Source organism: Camponotus vicinus, unplaced genomic scaffold (assembly GCF_025532165.1).
Source record: "Camponotus vicinus isolate PSW18456_S1 unplaced genomic scaffold, iyCamVici1.0 SCAF_1, whole genome shotgun sequence".
In the NCBI taxonomy this organism is placed as follows: domain Eukaryota; kingdom Metazoa; phylum Arthropoda; class Insecta; order Hymenoptera; family Formicidae; genus Camponotus; species Camponotus vicinus.
The window spans coordinates 29764239-29784480 of record NW_028141945.1 but is presented as its reverse complement, the minus strand read 5'-3'; the positions used below and the strand labels follow the sequence as shown (position 1 = coordinate 29784480).

The window sequence follows — 20242 nt, the reverse complement described above, 5'->3', positions numbered from 1 at the left end:
TTCCCACGGGCAGCAATGGGAAAGAAGTTACGCTCGACAATGACCGGCTACCGTTTTACAGGGTGTCCCAGAAGTGTGGCGGAAAGTGTCACAATTTCGAAGAAATACAGGTATTTCTTCTTAATAAAATAACTTTCGAATTGAAGATTTAAAGCTCCTTGCGAACTGATCTTTAGAAGTAAGCAAATAATGAAACATTATTCATCGTTTTAATATGAAGTAAATTTTATTTTGAGAAAATTTTGATTCGAAATCTGAAATGCAAATTTAGAAAGTTGTGTATGAAGTGACTCACGCCATTTTTTTCTGAATGTCTAGTTATAAATTTCATGCGTGGAAAAGTAAAATTATACGAAAAAACTTAGAGGAATTAGTGTCTATTTCGCACTTTTTGATAACACACAGTTGGAAAAGTGGACGCTCTAATTCTGAATACGCAGGTAATTTTTTCAAAAATTTTTTACCATGATTCAGCCAGTTTCGGACGTTTATTTATACAACTTGTATATATATTTCATCAAGCACACATTGAATCCTGTTATTCTTTCGTCGAAATTTCTCTTCACTTCACGGGAATTCTTTGTACGTTCAAAGAAATTCCATAAACTCAGTCATATTATCATCGTTTGTTGTATTAATCGTTGCTATCGCACGATGACTTGCGTTATCGATGTTATCGGTTCCGTTAGCCAATTTCATACAATTATCTCAACTATAAACTAAAAGAAATATACAGTTTAAATTTACATAACTGTAATTTACTATAATATCATATCTTTAAAATAAGGCTGCAAAATTAGGTTTAATAATATTCTTTGATATTCTTTGAAAAAGAAACTTAAGTTTTTGTAACAAGAACTATGTATATTTTGATAAACCACTTCTTTATATAATTTCTATGATTGATATTTTTTACAGAATAATTAAATTAATTTCCATCTATATAATACAATCTATATAATTAATTCCCATCTAAATAAATCTAAATAAAAAACCCATATATATCTCTTTTTATAAAATAAATCAAGAAATGTGATAACCTTTCGAAATCAACTATAAAATATAAGACGTTACAAAAAATCGTTTATTCAGAATCTTAATTATCCGGACTTTTAATTGCATTCTTTCAATTGTATTCGTTATATTGTTCTATCTCTTTTATTAATATATTTCGCATCTTCGATTGTAGATAAAAAATATTGTTTACATTTATACGAACGATATCTTGATATCGAGCTCTTTGTTCTGCCAATAAAGTCAATCTGAAATCGTAGATCCTTATCTCTAGATTAAAACAATGTGTTTTGACATATCCTTGTTTTTTATGTTGCAGGTTAGTATTTGCTGATGAAAATGCCGGGGAAAGTTGTCCATGAAACGGGTAAATAATACATTCGAATGATTGATGATACATTAGATTGCTTGAATGGCTTTTATACAAAAGAAAAATATTAATTAAGATAAAATGTTTATCTTTTGAATAAAAAAAAGAATTAAAGATCTTTGAATTTTGGCTTTTGCAAAAAGCCATAAATTAAATTTATCTATGTAAATATTATATCTTAATAATATGTACATATGATATTATTAACATGCTACTGTTTTTACTAAACAAATGAATCACTTATATCATTCTGTGCTATACATTGTCTCGGCGACAAAGATCTATTGCACTCTCTTCTCCGGAAGAAATTTTAAAACTTTAGCTGCCTTTCGAATTGTCACGTATTCGGATTGTTCACAGTCAAGGAGATTCGATTACGTGAACGCGAAGTAAAAACTTGAAATCATCCGACGTTGTCGGGCGGCGACATTTTACAACGCGCAGTGAAACGTCTTACATCATTAACGGCAATCCTTTTACATTTTACGGTCGGTCGCACCGATGCGGTTTTCTATTCGGTAACGCGCAGTTGTTGACGATTAGCTTTCGATGATGATTGTCAGACAGCCAGCGAATAAATGCGAAACGGAATGAAGAGTCGTTAACGCACGAAAGTGATGAGTTTGCTCTATAAACTTTTTTTCACGTGAAATAAACTTTTCCCCTAAGATAGGTCTAGATTATGAGACTGTGCATTATAGTGATAGGGATAAAAAAATGTATAGCAAGCTTTCGCGAATTATAAGAATTGGATTTTTTCTTTCTTAAACAATAAAGAATTTTGTGAAAACATAAAAAGCACAATGTTCAGAATATTGTGATACTTTTTGTAATCTGAAAGAGAAAAAAGAGAAGAGTTGATATATAATTTAACTTACAAAATTTATATCATAGTCGACAGTTTATTTAATATATAAGAATTAATTTATTAGGACTATATTTCTATTGTTTAGGATATTTTCTTATTTTTGTTGTTTTAAAAATCAGGTACTTTTAAAGTCTTTCTTCTCTTTGATGATACAATATTATATATCTGATTTTATTTGATTTTTCTGTCTGTAAACATCGAAATTATTTATTAATTTCTTTTTGTAAACATCGAAATTATTTATTAATTTCTTTTTGTAAACATCGAAATCATTTATTAACTTAATTTATTAACTTTCAAATCTACTCTATTTTCGCGTTTAATACGCCAACAATTTTCCTCACTATAAATGAATTGCGAAAGAAACTATTCTCACACATTTTGAATCTATCCCGTTATTATTGCATACATCGGAGTCTATAATTCATGCTCGAGAACACGATCGCAGTAGATCCACATGTGATAGTCACGTTCGTCCAAATTATGTAAACTTACATAATCCTTTGCTTAGTGTATCCTCTCGACGGTCGGTTACCTTTTTGCTGCAGCACATTTAACCCACTAAAGACCGAATGTAAAACAAACTGTTTTTACGTAGAAGCCATCTCAATTGTTTTAATTTCGTAACAAAACGCATCTACAATTTGCTGGTATCAGCTGTTTTATCTAAATCTATTGGGCGAAAATTTCTAAGTATTAAATAAATTTGAATAAATAAAGGACTTGAATAAAAAGCTTGAATAAATAAAGGACTAAAAACATACATAGACAATAGACAGGAATGAAATATTAAATTGGACAATATTTTATATTTTTAGCATATGTACCAAAAAAAAGAGAGGAAAATATATTTTATTTATCGATCGTTAATATTTTTAGGGGAATTGTACGATTTCGTTATTGATTCTGGAGGCTCGCGAGAGAGATAAACTCGATAAGATTGCACTCGAATTGCGACATATCGCTCGTCTTTGCCGCGATCTTCCGATAGGTCAAACCTAAAAACGCGACTTTCATCCCGAGGCTTTTCCTTGCCTCTCGTCCCGCGGCTCGGAAACTATTCATTTCGGTTTCTACCTTGTGTTTTTGTTACTTTTCACGGTCCGCGTTCGCCTCAATTAGAGAACGGTACTTTTGAGCGGGTCAATGCGTCCGTTCGAAACCGTCGAGCGTGCCCAGAAACAAAGGGGCCGAGTTTCACGCTTTTGCGCCAATGTTTCCGGAATAACGTTCGCAGCATATGTATTAATTTTTTATTTCCTTGAACACAGGGTCTGTCGTTATCATTCTTTCGGTTATTTCCTGTACGAATTCTCGAAGCAACTTGGGTAACATTCTTTTCAACAAAGAGGAAGATTGTCCGTGGCTTTTAATTTCGGAATTATAAGAAATGAGGAGTTGTAAAAATAGAGAAAACGAGAAAATGGATAACGAATCTTTTTATTTAATTTTAGACGAATGAACTTTTTTGAGGTTTGCTTACGAAAATATTCAATGCAGAGAAATTTAACGAGATAGTTCAATCAAATATTTACTAAAGAAAAATGGATTTGAAGTAGGTCAAAGGATAGCTCGAGGACACTTTGTAAAATACAACGTAAAAAAATGTGTTTATCTGGAACAACCGGTCTTCTTTTTAATAAAAGGTTATTGTGGTCCAAATTTTATAATTAAAAAGAATATTTCAACAATTCATAAGAAATTGACAGTCAAGCGATATTTAAATAATTAATGACCATATTTATAATCCTTAATTTAACTCTAACGTTAGAACTTAATTGATTATTAAGAGATCTTTTGTTGGAATGAAAATTTAACCGAAACAAAAATTCACGAAAAGCGCGATTAAATGTAAAATTTGCTTTTAATAAACTAACAATCTGTTTGAAATATATTTCTAATTATTTCAGTCCGATAACGCTGCTGGTACCGGTTATCGTGAATCATGATAAAGTATCACGAGCAACGTGTATTGGCAAATTTTAGCCCACGTTAAAAATACAGATTATCGAGTCTATTTCAAGCGACTCGGATTGGAATCGTAAACCGAACGAATCGGTCGAGCGGTTCGATAATCGTAATCGACATCCGGATATCGAATCATCTCCCTGCTCGTGTTCATTACGTTCGCGAGCAAACAGAGTCTTTACGGTCCAGGTATATCGCGTATCGAGTTTGAACGCGACTTACTTAAACGGATTAACCGGATTAACGTTGCTTGTACTCGCGTGACGGTCAACGTTATTGGATGCATTTACCGTGCACGTTATTGTACGGATTCCTTGCATTAAGATTGGATGGCGCATGTCGCGCGGATAAAGAATAGAATAGCTCTCGCGACCCCACCCGCGAGATTCCCGTTAAGGAAGCATTAAACTGATTCCCATCGGAAGCGCGACTGCTCGGCTTCCGCAATTAAGCGCAATTATGCGCCCGATCCAATTATCAATCCGCATTATTCTCCAAGCTACACAATGTTGGAATACTCCGAGCATTTAGTCCGATATCCATCTTCGGGAAATTTCATCGTGTCTCCCTTCCTCCAACGTGCAATGCGTCATTTCTTTTATATCTTGCAGTTTTCTTCGATACAAAAATTAATCTCAAGTAAGATAGAAAAAGAAATATTTATCTTTAGATTGAAACACGCACTGAGAAAAAAATCTGGTTGCATTAATTAGAATTCTGGTAGATTCAACCAATATGTCTGTTGGAAAATGGACGAACCAGAATTCTTGTAGAAATTACCAGATGAATATGATTAATTTCTTCCTGTTAAATTTACCAAATTTTCTCGTTAATAATACTAAACTCACCAGCACCAAGTCGTCTAAAATTTTTTCCATCTAATTTCAAAAGTCTGTTTAATATTCTGAATTTCAACAAGATTATTGGATAAGTTCAATCCAGATTATTGAATAAATTATTTTAAATTCAGTTTGTTAGAAATTAAACTGATAAACAGTGATGCAAGAAGAGGATGCAGCTCAAACACACACAATCAGAGAGCCAGTGTCCTCTGGCACACTGAGAAAAAAATCTGGTTGCATTAATTAGAATTCTGGTAGATTCAACCAGTATGTCTGTTGGAAAATGGATGAACCAGAATTCTTGTAGGAATTACCAGATGAATATGATTAATTTCTTCCTGTTAAATTTACCAAATTTTCTCGTTAATAATACTAAACTCACCAGCACCAAGTCGTCTAAAATTTTTTCCATCTAATTTCAAAAGTCTGTTTAATATTCTGAATTCCAACAAGATTATTGGATAAATTCAATCCAGATTATTGAAGAAATTATTTTAAATTCAGTTTGTTAGAAATTAAACTGATAAACAGTGCACTGAGAAAAAAATCTGGTTGCATTAATTAGAATTCTGGTAGATTCAATCAGTATGTCTGTTGGAAAATGGACGAACCAGAATTCTTGTAGGAATTACCAGATGAATATGATTAATTTCTTCCTGTTAAATTTACCAAATTTTCTCGTTAATAATACTAAACTCACCAGCACCAAATCGTCTAAAATTTTTTCCATCTAATTTCAAAAGTCTGTTTAATATTCTGAATTCCAACAAGATTATTGGATAAATTCAATCCAGATTATTGAATAAATTATTTTAAATTCAGTTTGTTAGAAATTAAACTGATAAACAGTGATGCAAGAAGAGGATGCAGCTCAAACACAATCAGAGAACCAGCGTCCTCTTTCTGGCACTACTACTCGTAAGAGAAAAAAAATATACTTTGGATTTAATGTTAATACTAATCCTTTATATACATTTTATAGATTCAACCAGAAAATACTAACCAAATCCTTATAGTAAAGTCTATTAAACGTTCTAGTTATAAAAAATCGAGTCTTATCATGATAGCTAGAAATTCTGTTTGATTTAACCAAAATGCCTTCAATCATATATCATCTTGTTGGTGCAATCAAACGATTTTTCCCAATGCGATGGGGAAAAATTATATTCCGCGACAATTTTGCGATATCTATCGATGACGGAAAAACGGGGCTGAAATTTCGCGTTTGAAAGGATTAAATCGCGATCGCGCGATTGGGAGTATCCGAATTGCGATATCCGTCTCTTTGGTAAATCCGATACACTGGAAAGTATCAGACACTCCGGAACAGCGATATCCTAGTCCGGTTACTTGTGCGCGGTCGCGTGGCGGAGCACGTGAATGTGGGTTAGAATGCGGTAGGGTAACCGAGCTACGACGGGCATAAGCAGATAGCAGACGAGCGAGCAAGCAAGCAGCTGACGCGGTGGAATCAATATTCTCACGTGTACGCGTATATAGCGTACGCATGGATCGATCCATGCTTGCAAACGATACGTGCATCCGGGACCCGGGAAAGGTGACGATCATTAGTAGTGATGCCGATTATCGAGAGCGGAATTATTTCGGATAAACACTATACGTTTCCCAGATATGATAAATAATAGTCATTGTTCATTGATCGATCCATCCACATTTGCGAACAATATGTGCGATTTGGGAAAGATCCGATCGTTGGACAGAGTAATTTTGGATAAACGTTTTTTAGAGATATACGTTTTAGAGATAACTAATAATCGTTATTTATTGATAATCACGTGATGAGTATTAAAAGTAGCAAGTGTTGACAAATTATTTTATAAATATCAGACTTGTATAATCGAAGAATATTTTTGAAGTTATATATACGATATATAAAAATATATTTAAATTAATATATTTAATTATATATTATTAATTATATATTTAATTATGTATTAGATATTTAAAATAATTAAAATATTACTTAATAAAATAAACAATTATATATTTAAAAATCAATTTTTATGTATTTAATGTAATTATGTATTTAGAAATCAATTTTTCTCTTTATTTATATTATTGGAGAATGCGTGTATATGTTGAATAGGATCATAAAATGTAAATTAGTGCTGTGGGAACAAGTATATCTCTATTCTATTTTTACAATCTCTACATTTCTAGGAATACATCATTATTCTGCGATTATAGACATTTAAGAGAGAACAGATGTGTAGTACTTTGAAGTTTGAACATATGTTTGGATGAATCAATCTCGATCAGATTTACGCAAATAATTTTGTTTATTTTCTCTATCGAATAGCGCAAGGATTTGTTTTCTGAAAAACAATTTATTAATTATATCTCATGGGAAACGTACACTTTCGTTCACTGAAGTACGTGTTTGATCGCATTATCATTGACCACGTGGTCGTCTAATATAGCGACGAGATAAGGAATACCGCAAACTTTTCACGCCCTGCTTGAATAAGCAGATAAAAAGAAATTATCGTGTCCTTCGTAGCAACCGCTATCGGTTTCCTGAAATTAGAATCTCGCGTCCGGATGTTAATGAAACCAACTGAAGACAGAGAAATAATCAATACGCATTGCAATTTTTATTGCATAGCAAAGTACAATATCATAATAATCTTAAAATTCTCATCAACATAAAGGAAACAAATATAATTTTAAACAATCATTAAAACCGGGTAATTTTCAAAATTTTTCTCTTCTGGGAAGAACAAAAAATCAATTGGTGGAGTTAATCAAAAATTATAAATTCCTCTTGTATAAATCCAAGATGTCAGAGTCCGTTGGATTGCGTGTAATATCTTAACGCGGATTAACGTCCGTTACTTCCACAGCGTGAAATACATTCGCTTATCTATCCCCCATCTATCGCGGATACTCACTTAGAAAAAAATCTGGTTGCATTAATTAGAATTCTGGTAGATTCAACCAGTATGTCTGTTGGAAAATGGACGAATCAGAATTCTTGTAGGAATTACCAGATGAATCTGATTAATTTCTTCCTGTTAAATTTACCAAATTTTCTCGTTAATAATACTAAACTCACCAGCACCAAGTCGTCTAAAATTTTTTCCATCTAATTTCAAAAGTCTGTTTAATATTCTGAATTCCAACAAGATTATTGGATAAATTCAATCCAGATTGTTGAATAAATTATTTTAAATTCAGTTTGTTAGAAATTAAACTGATAAACAGTGCATTGAGAAAAAAATCTGGTTGCATTAATTAGAATTCTGGTAGATTCAACCAGTATGTCTGTTGGAAAATGGACGAATCAGAATTCTTGTAGGAATTACCAGATGAATCTGATTAATTTCTTCCTGTTAAATTTACCAAATTTTCTCGTTAATAATACTAAACTCACCAGCACCAAGTCGTCTAAAATTTTTTCCATCTAATTTCAAAAGTCTGTTTAATATTCTGAATTCCAACAAGATTATTGGATAAATTCAATCCAGATTGTTGAATAAATTATTTTAAATTCAGTTTGTTAGAAATTAAACTGATAAACAGTGCATTGAGAAAAAAATCTGGTTGCATTAATTAGAATTCTGGTAGATTCAACCAGTATGTCTGTTGGAAAATGGACGAATCAGAATTCTTGTAGGAATTACCAGATGAATCTGATTAATTTCTTCCTGTTAAATTTACCAAATTTTCTCGTTAATAATACTAAACTCACCAGCACCAAGTCGTCTAAAATTTTTTCCATCTAATTTCAAAAGTCTGTTTAATATTCTGAATTCCAACAAGATTATTGGATAAATTCAATCCAGATTGTTGAATAAATTATTTTAAATTCAGTTTGTTAGAAATTAAACTGATAAACAGTGCATTGAGAAAAAAATCTGGTTGCATTAATTAGAATTCTGGTAGATTCAACCAGTATGTCTGTTGGAAAATGGACGAATCAGAATTCTTGTAGGAATTACCAGATGAATCTGATTAATTTCTTCCTGTTAAATTTACCAAATTTTCTCGTTAATAATACTAAACTCACCAGCACCAAGTCGTCTAAAATTTTTTCCATCTAATTTCAAAAGTCTATTTAATATTCTGAATTCCAACAAGATTATTGGATAAATTCAATCCAGATTGTTGAATAAATTATTTTAAATTCAGTTTGTTAGAAATTAAACTGATAAACAGTGATGCAAGAAGAGAATGCAGCTCAAACACACACAATCAGAGAGCTAGCGTCCTCTTTCTGGCACTACTGCTCGTAAGAAAAAAAAAATATACCTTGGATTTAATGTTAATACTAGTTCTTTATATACATTTCATGGCAAATATTGAATACGAGTTAAGTTAAGAGTGGGTCGTCGCCTAGCAGCAAGCAAAGAAGTTAATATAACAAGAAATTTTATAGATTCAACCAGAAAATACTAACCAAATCCTTATAGTAAAATCTATTAAACGTTCTAGTTATAAAAAATCGAGTCTTATCATGATAACTAGAAATTCTTGTTTGATTTAACCAAAATGCCTTCAATCATATACGTCTTGTTGGTACAATCAAACGATTTTTCTCAGTGAGCCTCGGTTTATATTTCGTCGCGCATCGAAACGGCCGATTGATAAATCCCCTCGATCAAGTAGGCGCACCCGCCTGCCATCAGAGCCGCGCTAATTTTTAGAAAGCGCGACGAGAAAGGCTGGATCCTTCGCGTTTGACCCCCTTCGCGTTTGACTCGTTAACGGGGCATTCGCGCATATACTGTTCCCCGTCGTAAATCGCGCAGTGTCCCGGATCCTTAGGCGCGCTTACTTTCAAATCTCGACCGGCCAGAAAGCGGGAGGAGACGGACAGAAACATAGAAACGAGCGAGGGGCTCGTCTCGACGAAAGAGAGCGAAACGAAGTGAAGCCCGACGCGACCTGACGCCTGGATGATGCGTTATCGGGATACTCGCGCCATCGCGCGCGCCGCGCATAGGTGTCCATTCGTCCGCGCCCCGCCATTGGACCGTGACCGGCGGGAGTGGGGGACGAGGGCGCGGGCCGATTGGCGGCGCGCGTTGGCGCCGACGGAAATAAGCGCGAGAGGATCGCTCGCGTGAGACCAGGTCGCGCATCGGCGCTCAGATGCCCGAGGACCGTGCATCCCGTCGCGTCGCGTCTTCGCTTCGCTCTCTTACTCCAGCGTCCTTTCGATCATCGGAAACGCAAGACCGTCCCCCGCTCGAGCGGCTCTTAAAGTTGAACGAACGCGACGTCGACTCGAGAACGACACGTGGTTGTGCGCGGAAGCTTCCAGAGAACGTGCCCTACTACCAAGTGCAACGAAGGTGGAGAGAGAAAGAGAAAGAGAGAGAGAGACGGGAGCAGAAGAATTAGGAGAAGGAAGAGAGACGCGCGCGCGCGCGCGCGCGATCAGGTGACGCGGTCGTCGGACGTTTTCGGGTCTCCTCGTCACCCCTCGGGGAGCGCTTCCCCCTTTACCGTGCGCGCCGAAGAAATCGGAATAGTCGGCGCTTGGCATTCGCGCGGGTCGTTTCGTTTGTACGTGTGTGAGTGTGCGTGCGTGCGTGTATGTGTGTCTACGCGCGCACGGACAAGCTCCATCTCCTCGCTTCGGAGCTAACGGACACTTTCGGATTCCTCGTCTTACGATATACAGATGTACACCGTCGCGTGAAGAACACTTTCCAGTCTCTCCGATCTCTCGTAAGTGACGTAAGTTTCGATATCGAACGAAAGGAAGGAAGGAAGAGACGCTGCGAGTGCCGTGTTGAAAGGGTAGATACGGGAGGAGCGAGAGCAACAGCATCCTCGAGCCGAGGGGCGACTCGAGACGAGTCGGTGCGCATCGCGCGAGTTATTTCGACAAGAGTGCGTGCTATCTGACACTGACTTGCGCCGAGAGAGTCGCGCTAAAATTGGATATCTTGGTCGCGCCGAGCTCGTGCAGCTGACCGCGCCAACCGGACGACGATGCACCACGTCGTGAGATCTCTCCGCGGACGATAACGAAGGTACGCACATTTGCATGCCTCTCGCAAACGAGGTAAATACGCCGACGATGCTAATTAAAGGTGACCGACGCTTCGTTCGCGAGACAAAAAACACGCTTACGAAAACTCGTACAACGTGAATATATCGATCTTTGTAGAAACTATGATATTGAAATATCTGGTAATGCTTGATAGTACTGTACGTGAGCGTGAATAAAAAACATACTGGAGTAAACAGTTTTTTCTCCACCTGAGAATGAGATCTTCCGTCGTGAAAATGACTTGAATTCTTTTCGATTAATTTACAATTGCTCTGCTTGTAATTCGAATAAATCACTTTATAATTATCATTTAATAATTGTTTAGATACTACAAAAATCTTGTGGAAATAAAAATTATTACTTTTGTTTCCAATTAACTGTTGTAATAATACTTGACTAATAATATTTTTTTTAGGTTATGTAGTATCACGTAAATAATAATTTTATTTTATTTTCCTCTTCATAAATGACTATTTCTAATTCAAATTATCTTAATATGCACGCAATTTAACATGAAAATATTTAATATTTATCATAGGTACTTATCATGATAATTATTACTAGATTAATTCATTATGAATAATCTATTATCACAGATATTCTTTCGTTCTCTCTCATATGAATAACTTAATATCTCACACGTATTGCAAAATATAATAATTAGTATCTAATTATTATGCCATAAAACATTAAATTATTTTAAATCGTCCTCATTATAGCTCTTAATTGGCATGATTTCTCATCAAAATTCCTAATTCGAAGACTCTTAACGCAAATTGTAAATTATTACACAATGTTACAGCTATATTATTATGTCTATTCTTATATCTATTATATAAAAAAGTGATTTACTTGAGACTCATTCCTACTAACGACTTAACACGTGTGCACGTAGAAAAGCTGATACACCTGGCGTACATAGCAATGCAATGGCTCGATCACAAGTGACATAAGATATTCTGCTTCTGGCAAGATGGAAAGAGAGCCAATGTTAATGTATACATACATTAAAGAGTTTCAAATGAACAAAATTAAATCTACATCCTTTGCTATTATATCCATTATATCCATTACGTGAATCTAAATATCTGTAGATCTATATGTAATGTCATGAGTATTTCTGAAGCTACGTCAGATCTATAGATATTGTTTTGTATTTCTTCATTACTGTTTCCGGTAAACAAGTTCTGGTAAATTGTTGAAGTACGTATCTCGAATTATATAAAACATTAGTGATTTATTATTATCAATGATAACGATAAAAAAAATTTATCATCACTAGAGAAATATTCCAAGAAGTAATTCGAGAAAATTATTCTTGAAAATATCAATTTATCCTATTATTATATATATATTAATTATTTAATACTTAAATATCATTATAATTTTATTATTAATTATTAATATGAAATTAATTATTAATATTAAAATTTATTATTAATAACTTAAAAGAAAATTAGAGAAGTATAAATTAATAATAACATATTATTAATTAAGATATTATAAATAATTAAATACTTATTAATATATATTATTAATGTATAATATATTATATAATTTTAAATAAACTTAATTAATAATAAAATTATATTATATTATATATTATATATTATATATTATAGACGATGGAAAAACTTATATTTCTTTTTATTTCATTACTAATTCAATGAAGCATGTCAGATATTCGTATGTCAAATTTTTACACGAGAAGCATAAGAGATTTTTTTAATATATGTGTATATATCATGAATGTATTTCTCCTCCAGATGATAGACTTAAATCGTGTCGATTCTTGGTGTAAAGAAAACGTTTCTAAATCACGATTCAATCTGCGCGGAAACATGAATTTCCACGATTCAATTGCCAAATACTTTGTTTATCTCGGCCGCACGCCAAGATCTCGTGCGCTTTCGTCGATTTGCAAAATGCTTATGTATCTGCGATCATCATACGGTCTGATTTCTCTCTCCCGAGCGACATCGGTTTCCCTTCGTCGCGATACGCGCTTTCCCATAGAATAGAGAGCGATTTCTGAACGAACGTCATGCATTCTTTGCGACTATAATAATAAAAAAACGCGTGTGAAGAGCCCCCCACAGCTTCATGATTTAGCAAGCAATCGAAAGATATTAACTCTTTCAAATAAAATTCTTAATTTTAAAGAACACCTTTTATGTTACTATTTATATTCTAGTTTAAAAAACCGTGATCAAAAAATTCTTTGTTAAAAATATTGCGTAATATAATTAATTAATATCATGTATTAATCGAAAACGTTCGGCTAAATTTGAAAGAATTAAACAAATATACACGTATTTCTGTTTTATACAACTTAATTAAATTAGGGAAAATATTTCTGGTTTAATTAAATTAGTGAAAATAAATCTGTATATCTGATCGATACGATTGGTATCCAATTTTTAAGCTTTTTATTAGTTTATTTATAGATCATAAATAAGATGAATCCCAGTATCGACCATGTGAAACGCAGGTCACGCACTCGATGACTGCGAAGCAGGCATTATCGTCGACCGGGACCGACGTTCCTTTCCTCTGTGCCAGTCGGCAGGAATTGTCGCTTCGAGATTTTAAAGCCGTTAGCATAGAGGTTCCCAAACCGCTCGATCTCACATTCTTTTAGATACTCTGACTTTTACATCGTGAGTAAATTTTTAATTGTCTGTAGAATTAAAAATTTTCGTTGTAGATACTCATTACAATAAAAAAGAAATAAAAATAAAAATAAAAAATTCAAATTTTCAAAAAATAAATTATGTTTTTCTGCAAATTACTTGGGATAGAAATACATATAATAGATTTTATTTTTCGACATACATTTTATATGTCGTTGGAAAATCTTTTAGTTTTTAAATGAGAAAAAAAATAAAATTTTTCGAACTTTTCCTTCATTTTGAACATCTTTATTTTACATCTGTGCGTCCAGTTTGGGAACCGATATATTGTTAGGCGAAAGATCACAATGCAGAGCGACTGGTCGAGCAAACGAACGAACGAGCGAGCGAGCGAGCGAGCGAACCCGAGTGACTCAGAGTTCGAGTATCCGTGGCACAGAAACTCGTCGCCATTGTGATCACCTTTCTTTCATCGAGCTTCACAATCTATTCGTGGAATTCCTAATATCGATCGCGACGTACGAGTTTGCCGTTATGACGTTAGGAATGAGACAATCTCGTCGTCGATGCAACTTATGCGAGATCACATTCTATTCATGCTCAGAAATATTTTACGCGATTCTTGTACATTTAGGATAGTATATTAGCTGCCGATTTATTCGAAATTCTTTAAATTGACAAAATCTCTATACATCTTTTCCGAAGCATTGAATAACAATCCGAATTTTTTGGAACATCCTACAGAGATCCTTCTTCTGTGTCCTCGTTACACAAAGTATTCCCCAAAGTATTTCCCCTCTCGACCTAAATAACGATTCTGAACTTAGAAAAGGGAGAACGATGAGCATAACGATAGAGAATCTTTTCAAACGTCATCCCTAGCATTCGAGCTTTGCTCTGGTTTTCTCTACATACGCAGATTACGTTTGACCTAAATACAGAATTATGCCTGTTTTGCTGTCGGAAGTACTATGCAACGATATCGCTATCAGGAAGATGTCGTCGTGATGATACAAAAGACAGGAATATCGATAACGCTGTCAGACTATTCGCCCGAGTAACATAGTGTAAGTGCCTCTTCCATTTTCATCGGCTTTTTCGGTGTGTGCGAGTGTATAAACGTCTAGAATAATGATAACGTCGCTATAGCACAGACTTGATTGCTACCGTGTGAAAAGAGCACGAAGAATATAAATAAGTAACAAGGATATAGCATCCTAAAAAAAGATCGCAACCTTTTTAATATATATGAAATTGTAATTCAAAGCATATTTTTTGGTAAATCGAAAAATTGATACAATCGTTATTTAATAGGTCTTACAGATGATAAATTTGATTTACTCTGCATATAAATATTTTCATAGATTTAATATTGTGAAAACAGCACAAATATATTTATCAACAAATAAAATATTTTAAAAATTGTTAGCAGTTGTTAAATCGTAAAAAAAATTGCAGAGAAAAGAGAAAGAAATTTTGACATTAAGAAAGTTCCATAAATTCTGTTTAAATTATTTCATGGAAATTCTACCGCGCAATGGTTTCTTTTCGCAACAATGCTTTCGAAAACGATCGATATGAAGTCCTTAAGTTAGCAACGTTATAATACGTGGGAATAATTTTGGTTAAGAAATACCGCAGATTTTAAAGCGCATAACCCGAAAGCTACAAACTGGCGTGGAAACCGTAGATAGAGATAGAACCTTGTCCTTTCTCCTTCCCTTGACGCTCGTAAATTTCTCAACGAAACACATCAGTCGGACTTATTTATCGAAGAATTTTGTGACTACCGGGCAGAATATGATCAGATAAAATGGTTTTTTTATAGCAATATTTTTTATTTGACTTTTAGGGGATATAGGATATTTTTTTATATTTATTCATATTAAAACAACGGTTATATACTTATTTGTTGCAGTTGCAAATGAGATAATAACATTTAATAATAACAATATTAGAATTATTAAATAATAATTTTACTATATACTATTGTTTATATACTATTATTTATATATATATATAATTTATTAATGTAATTTAATATAATATGAAGTATAACACACAACTATTATATCGTTATGCTATTGAATGATATTTATATTACATTAATTGAGAAATAATGAAAACATCAAAGATGAGACGCGATATATTATAAGCTAAGAATAATCTACAAAAACAAAGTAAAAAGAAAATATATAAAGAATATTTCTGTTATCGCGACATTTACGTAACATCAGTGAGATGAAATTTTTATCTTTGTAATTTTTATTTTTATTTCGTCAATTTTCTTTCACCAAGTTTCGTTTATCAAAGGCAAAGCGAGATTCTTTGGCATTATAAACTGGCGCCTCGAAAACAGGTAAAGTATGTAAACAGGTTCTTCGCTGATTTACACGCAATGGCGTGAAAATGCGAACGGCTTGGTCGTAAAATCGGACATCTCCGAGTTCGATACGACTATTCCTCGAAACGATTGCATCTAAAAATACATTGACTTCCAATTGGTTTATTATATGAGCTACGAGAAAAAATTTCTAATCAGATAAAAGACACAATTTGATCTATTTCCTAATACAATAGTTTCCACTTGCGTGTCTATCTATTAAATCTTAGATAGAAGTATATATCTTTGTCCTTTTATTTTTACCCGTACTTCTCTTCTCTCTCTATTAGATTTATTTTAAGCAACAGTGATATTTTTAATTATAAGCACACATTAATTATAATTATTTATTGATAATTAATTTGTCAGTTTCGTATTGCTTAATTATAATATTTATGAATAATTTTTTGTTAACTTAAATCAACAAATGACTGACTTATTTATTTTTTCGTTTTTTTATTTTACGCGTAGAAATTTTAAAAAATTTCGACTATCATGTATACATTTCTATCAATTACTTTCATCAGATACCACTAAAATTTCACATATTTCGTTGCATACATTATGAGAATCGAAATTAAAGTCTGTTTTCAAATGTAAGTAAATGTTACGTATCACGTGTCATCTTAATATGCGTATTCTCGCCACATTAGTTAAGTTGAGTGTGCGAACTTGGGAATATTATAAAAGCCAAACAAACACCTGACTTTTATTTTGACGTTGACACGGGATATGCTGTGAAAGCCGTTCCGTCAAATTGAACATTACGTAACAGATTATCGATTACATCGGAAACAAGTCTTTTTCTCTAGAAATTTCGAAAAAGGATAATAGATAATACTTATGACCTATTTTTAAAACATGTTTTTAGACATTATTTTTAATGGACAATTTTTAATTATACTAAATATATTACTCTATATACTTTATATATTAAATATAATAGTAATATTATTTTTTTTCACACAAAATTATATTTATTATTTAATTTTTTATTATTTTTTGTTATTATAAGTTCGAATTATTCGTTATTAGTATTTATATATACTCAGATCTATTAGAATCTGCATATCAGGAGAAAAAACAGTTTAACAAAATAATTTTTAAAAAATTTAAAAGTATATATTCAAAATCTACAATATAATTTCGAAATTGTAGCGAATTAAAATCTAATTCTAATTCGATAAAAAATGTTCGTTGAAGTTAAACTTATGAAGTTATACATCATTTATTCCTTACACATTTGAAATCGTTAGCTTTATAGTACGCAAAATTTTTCATCCTGTAGAAGTTTCGTTTTTTAAAACTAATTTTACGCGTTATTTTCTTTCGCCAAACATTCTGACCGTTTCGCAATATGCGAGTACGAGAATAATCGCGAAAAAAATATGTAAAGGTTAAAGCGTTGAAACAAATATTCGGAGTCAATATTTGAAACGTATGTATATGCCACTTTGCGAAACGTTCGGCGAAAATTTTGGTCCATAATTAACATTCTGCTAACTGGATGGACTTTATCCTCCTTTCTTCATCTGCAATTTGTTGAGGCATAAATTATATATCGTCGACGGTGAAACGAACGATGACAGAGTTATTACTGTCAGAATTTCATCGTTATGGAGAATAACAATTACCATGCACGCTTTCGCTTTATCTCGTAATAATATATTAATATGTTTAAAGTGGTAGTTCTCATAAAGGTTATTTATATTTTTTTAAATTTTATATTAGATTTTTATAATAAATTTTATTATTAGTGAAACAATAGAGAGAGTTGCAACAATATAGCTTGAAGATAAGTTTTATATCTTAGATATTTTTTTAAGATAAGTTTTATACTTTTATTAAATCTCACATTTTTAAATAATTAATAAAAATATAACAATATATATATATATATATATATATATATATATATATATATAAATTTCATTTTTTCTAAAATTTTTAGAGATAAGTATGTTATAGTTTGATAGAAATCATAAAATGCAGATTTAAAATTTTATTTAGTATTATGATATTAATTTTTAATGCAGTAGAAACGATATTGATACATTATTATTTGCAATATATTTTTATTTATTACAAATTTGTCTTGCACATTGTTTACTCCACTAATTCATGTTGTATATGTTTGTATAATTCCGTAATTATCTATTTTTTCTAATTATATTATACTCTTTCATTGATCTTAAAAATTTTTTTTAAAATGTTACAAATAGTCAATTTGTTTAAATTGTTTAAATTTGATTTTGATTTAATCAAATAAATACGATGATTACAATTTGATAGTTTTTTTAGTCAAAGAATATTAGTTCAAGCCGTGAATCATACGAATGGCTATCGAAGTGCCGATACATGTACCCTTTTTCATGTAACTTTTGGCACTTGGCCAAAAGCTTCCGATATTAGAAACTTTATCATTTAGTTTCTCCACAAAGGACAAAGCGGCCATTTGTCGAATGGAAACTCTTCGCTTCCACGCTCACCACGTATCGACTATTACCGTTCGAAAAACTTTTTCAATTATTTCGCGTGCCATTTGAAGGAATGCGGTCTTTTGATCGATGGTAACTACATCGTATCTGATATTATTGAGCATCGTGAAATTATCCAACATGTATTATACGTTTTATATGCAACATGATAATTCCCGTAATTTAATTTAAAATTTGATTCAACGGATGCAATCGAGTCGTCGGACTATTGTAGAAATTAATTATTCAATGGCATTGGTTAACATGGGAGATCGATAGCATCTCGCTGAGCCAACTGAAAACGCCAACTGAAAACGCCATGTATACGATCGTTCGTCTGACACAACATATCAAGCTCGTCTGATATGGAAACAATCAGTTAGTTATCAAGCTTCGGAGAAAACACTAGAATGTTCCTATCGTCTAATTTAATACATTTGTAAATAATGGTGTGCAACATTATTTGTTTGCCTATAATTAAAGCATTTCGCAAAAGTTTTGCTCGAAAAGAGAAATATGGATTTGAAAAATGTTTAAAGAAAAATTTTTAATTAAATTATATCCAGAGTAAATTAAATATTACTTTTTATTTTTTTTTTAATTTATCATATTTTCAATAGATGATTTATAAAAGTTTATATTTCTTAATTTTTATTTAGCTATTATATTAAATAATTGCTAAGTAAATCATTAAATTTTGATTGATATTTATAATAGAAAAAAAATCTCTAAATTTAATTCTAGTTTCACTTCTTTTTACTTAACTTGTATGCAATTGTTCGAAACTTCGTAATGCATTTTTTGCAAGATAGAACGTGTTTTGCTTAAGTGGAGACCGCACAAGCGCATTCTCCCTGTTTGGAGGTAGTTATTTAAGTAAGATGCCAGTCGTAAAATCTTTCTCCAGAGAATATCATGTACTGATGTATTTACATCTCCAAAGGATGAGCCATGTCGGAATCGCTCACGAAGAGACCACCAAGCAAGTGAGAGCATTTTTCTCATAAACTCTTAAAGCGAATTTATACGGTTTACTCACAATTATTGTCGTGAATGAATCTGCCAAATTTGTTAATTTTAGTTGATTTTTTAAATAAATAAATTTTCGCGTGTATATATTTATTATAAAAATAAAAATGTTATTAAATAAAAAGAAGAGAAATAAAAATACGAAAAAATATATATATGTAAATGAGAAATTAAACTTTTCATTTTTATTTAATTTTATATTTGATTTTTATTTAAATCTATGTTTTAGTTATTAAAAAGTTTTTAGAGCCTTTTTATGAAACTTTTAAAAAGAAAATTTACTCATAAAAATTATTACAGAAAGTCATTAAAGTTTGGTCCGATATATACATATATATAAGATCTTGGACTACATTATAAAATAATTTAACATTATATATAGATTATTTCATATTATCCTTAAAAGTTTAATTACTACGTTCATGTAATTTTTCTGAGAATGACACATTATTTACATATTATATCCGGAACCATGGTGAATGTTTATCGAAAGTGTGAAAACGAAAGTATATTTTGAGTTCTTTTAACGCCGATGAGATTATTTTTGTGAAAACATTCATTTATCTTTCATCCGCTTTGAACGTTTCATTCAAGATCATCATCAAAAGTGAACCGTGCAAATTCGCCTTTACC

The 20242-nt window shown here is 32.2% G+C and overlaps 1 protein-coding gene across 6 annotated transcripts in view; it reads left to right on the top strand.

The window, feature by feature from the left end:
- The window catches only part of Trc (Serine/threonine-protein kinase tricornered), a 136643-nt gene that overhangs the window by 84619 nt on the left and 31782 nt on the right, over window positions 1-20242 (top strand). The window contains exon 1 of one of the 6 annotated variants that reach the window (XM_083106992.1): window positions 1339-1381. The exons of 4 other annotated variants lie outside the window; for them this stretch is intronic. In XM_083106992.1, the coding sequence (XP_082963118.1) occupies window positions 1348-1381 (34 nt within the window). In that variant the 5' untranslated portion in view covers window positions 1339-1347. Of the gene's footprint in view, window positions 1-1338; window positions 1382-10182; window positions 11068-20242 lie in introns of those variants that run through there. One more of the 6 variants, XM_083107081.1, reaches the window with a different exon arrangement.